The 2,386-nt window shown below is 67.1% G+C and overlaps 1 protein-coding gene across 1 annotated transcript in view; it reads right to left on the reverse strand.

Moving 5' to 3' along the window:
• The window catches only part of Mob3a (MOB kinase activator 3A), an 11,579-nt gene that overhangs the window by 1,757 nt on the left and 7,436 nt on the right, over window positions 1–2,386 (reverse strand). Inside the window, exons 4-6 of the mRNA XM_048810703.1 lie at window positions 1,112–1,600; window positions 170–372; window positions 5–40 (exon numbers count right to left, since the gene is read on the reverse strand). Of these exons, the coding sequence (XP_048666660.1) occupies window positions 5–40; window positions 170–372; window positions 1,112–1,600 (728 nt within the window). The remainder of the gene's footprint in view (window positions 1–4; window positions 41–169; window positions 373–1,111; window positions 1,601–2,386) is intronic.

Genomic DNA, 2,386 nt, shown 5'->3' on the forward strand with positions numbered 1-2,386 from the left:
GGGCCGGCACAGGGCGGACCCTCACGCCTCCCTCTGGCTCCTGTGGTGGTGGCATTGGCTGGTGGCTTCTGAGCCTCTTGGCCACGGCTGTGGGCACAGGCTGCCCAGAGCCTTCCGAGGCCGATCCCAGGCCCCTCTGCACGGCCCCCACAGCCCCGCGGCCTCTCACCAGCGGCTCCAGCTCCTTGGTGTCGATGAGGCCGAACTCGGTGACGAAGTAGTAGAAGTGCTTGTAGCAGGTGTTGACGTGGGCCTCGGAGCCCATCTGCGCGATGCGGTCGAAATGGTGGATGTACACGTGCACGAAGACGCGGAACAGGCGCGACAGGATCTTCCGCGCCACCTGCAGGAAGCTCTTGGGGAACGGCGTGCCTGGCAGGTGGGAGACAGGGCGAGGACGCTGCAGGCCGAGGGTGCCCTCCACCGGAGCCACCCGGCCTGGACTCGCGAGGCGCACGGCAGCCGAGACCTGCCCCGGGCCCCACAGCCTGCTTCCTGGGCACCAGGACGTTGTTGCCCGCAGCTAAGAGTGGAGGCCGCTGGGGAGGCACCTGGGCTGTGCCCAGGAAGGAGCCCCTTTCCCCAGAACGAGGGCAGCGGCCTGAGCCTGGCTGGCCCCACCCGGTGGTCTCACTGGGGCTGCCTCTGACCCCAGGAAGCTCCCTCGGAAGCCCCCACTGCTACGCCCACCACGGCTCCCTCCCCTCGTCCCAGAGGACTCTGTCCATGAACCGCCCGAACCCAGACCACAGGATGCAGAGGTGAGACAGGCGCCCTGGGCTGGACACAGGTCAGCCTGGGGCCACTCATCCCAGCAGGGCCACTGAGCATCGCCGTGGCCAGGGAGAGAGAGACAACACGGCCAGCTGCGGAGCGCCACAGCGTCCAGCCCGCACGTCCACGGCCGTGCTGGGAGCTGACCGGGGGCGCCCACTGGCCACACCCCGAGCCTTGTTTACTTGATTGGGAGTCAGGGTCTCCCACGTTACTCAGGGCTCACTAAGTAGCCCGGGCTGGCTTTGCACTGCCATCTTCCTGCCTTGGCCTCCTGCTTCAGCCTCCCCAGCTCGAGGGCCATGGGTGTGGCCTTCACACCTGGCAAAACACACACCCACAAGCTGAAGAGCGTCGGCAGGTGGACAGCACTGTGCTTTCTGGGTCCTGGGGTCACTGAATAGAGCACACAGACGTCCCATGTCAGAATTCTCAGTTGGTGCACCTGGCCTCGGTGGGAAAAGGGGCTCTGAGGTGGGACTAGAGTCACCGAGGGTCACCACAGGGTCCTCTGGAGAGGAGGCAGGGAGTTGGGGTCCGAGGGCCTGGAAGACACTGTGCTGCTGGCTCTGGAGCTGGAGGAGGGGACGAAGATGCTCCCTGGCCCTCAGGAGGCCGCCACAGCCCCTGGGTCTACCCTGGCAGGCCCGACCTCTGCGCCCAGAGCGGCGAGAGGGCGCACAAGTGTGTGGCGAGATACCTGCGTGGCGCGAGTTGCCGTGGCCCCTGGACCCCAGGCGCCTCTGCAGCCACTTCTGAACCCACTGTCCGAGCCTCGTTTCTGGTGAGAAACCCTGGGGCGGAAGCCACGAGGGCGGGTCTTCCCCTTTGGAAGCAGAGAGGAGTTTGGTGGTGGGCAGTGGCCTCTGGCAGGCTGGGGGGGCCCACTCAGAGGGCCCGCTGGGGAGCAGGGATGGCGGGCACAGAAGGGCCAGGCAGGAGGGATGCCTCCACCCACCAGGAGGAGGCTGGGCGGGGGCTCGGGAGGCCGTGCCGGCTCCTTTCAGGTGCACATGGCTGCAGAGGCTCCGACAGGAGGGAGGAGAGCCGTCCCTCACCTGGTGGGGCGCAGAGGCAGAGAGAAGTGGGGACCAAGCAGCGGCCAGCCCAGGCAGGCAGGAGGACACTGTGGACCCCTGTCCCCTCCCATTGCACAGTCCCACCTGCTGGTCACCCCAGGAGGCTGAGGCCACAGCGCCTCTCCTGCAGCAGCCGACCCTGTCCTTGCTGGTCCCTGCAGGGTCTCCTCAGGTGCCCCAACTGTCACGGGCCCCCAGGGCCGCTCTCTCCAGGGCTCTTTTTGGTGCTGGATGAACCAGGGCCTCACACAGGCCAGCAGAGCCCCACCACCAGGGGCACCCCCCCTCCCTGCTCTTGTGGGACATGTGGCCCACGTGTCCCCAGGGCCAGCCCAGTGCTGTGTGAACTCGAGGGCTCTGCCTGGCCACGCTGTGCCCAGCCAGGAACTTTCCGAAATCAGACCAGAGAGGTGAAGCTGTGCAGCTCTGTGACCTCTACAAACCCCGGTCTGCACACTTGCAGGCGGGGAGCAGGATGCGGAGCACAGCCCGGTCAGCCCAGGGCTGAGCTGGCCTGGCCCTCTGCCTGCCTG

The sequence above is a fragment of the Marmota marmota genome, unplaced genomic scaffold (assembly GCF_001458135.2).
Source record: "Marmota marmota marmota unplaced genomic scaffold, marMar, whole genome shotgun sequence".
Classification (NCBI taxonomy): Eukaryota; Metazoa; Chordata; class Mammalia; order Rodentia; family Sciuridae; genus Marmota; species Marmota marmota.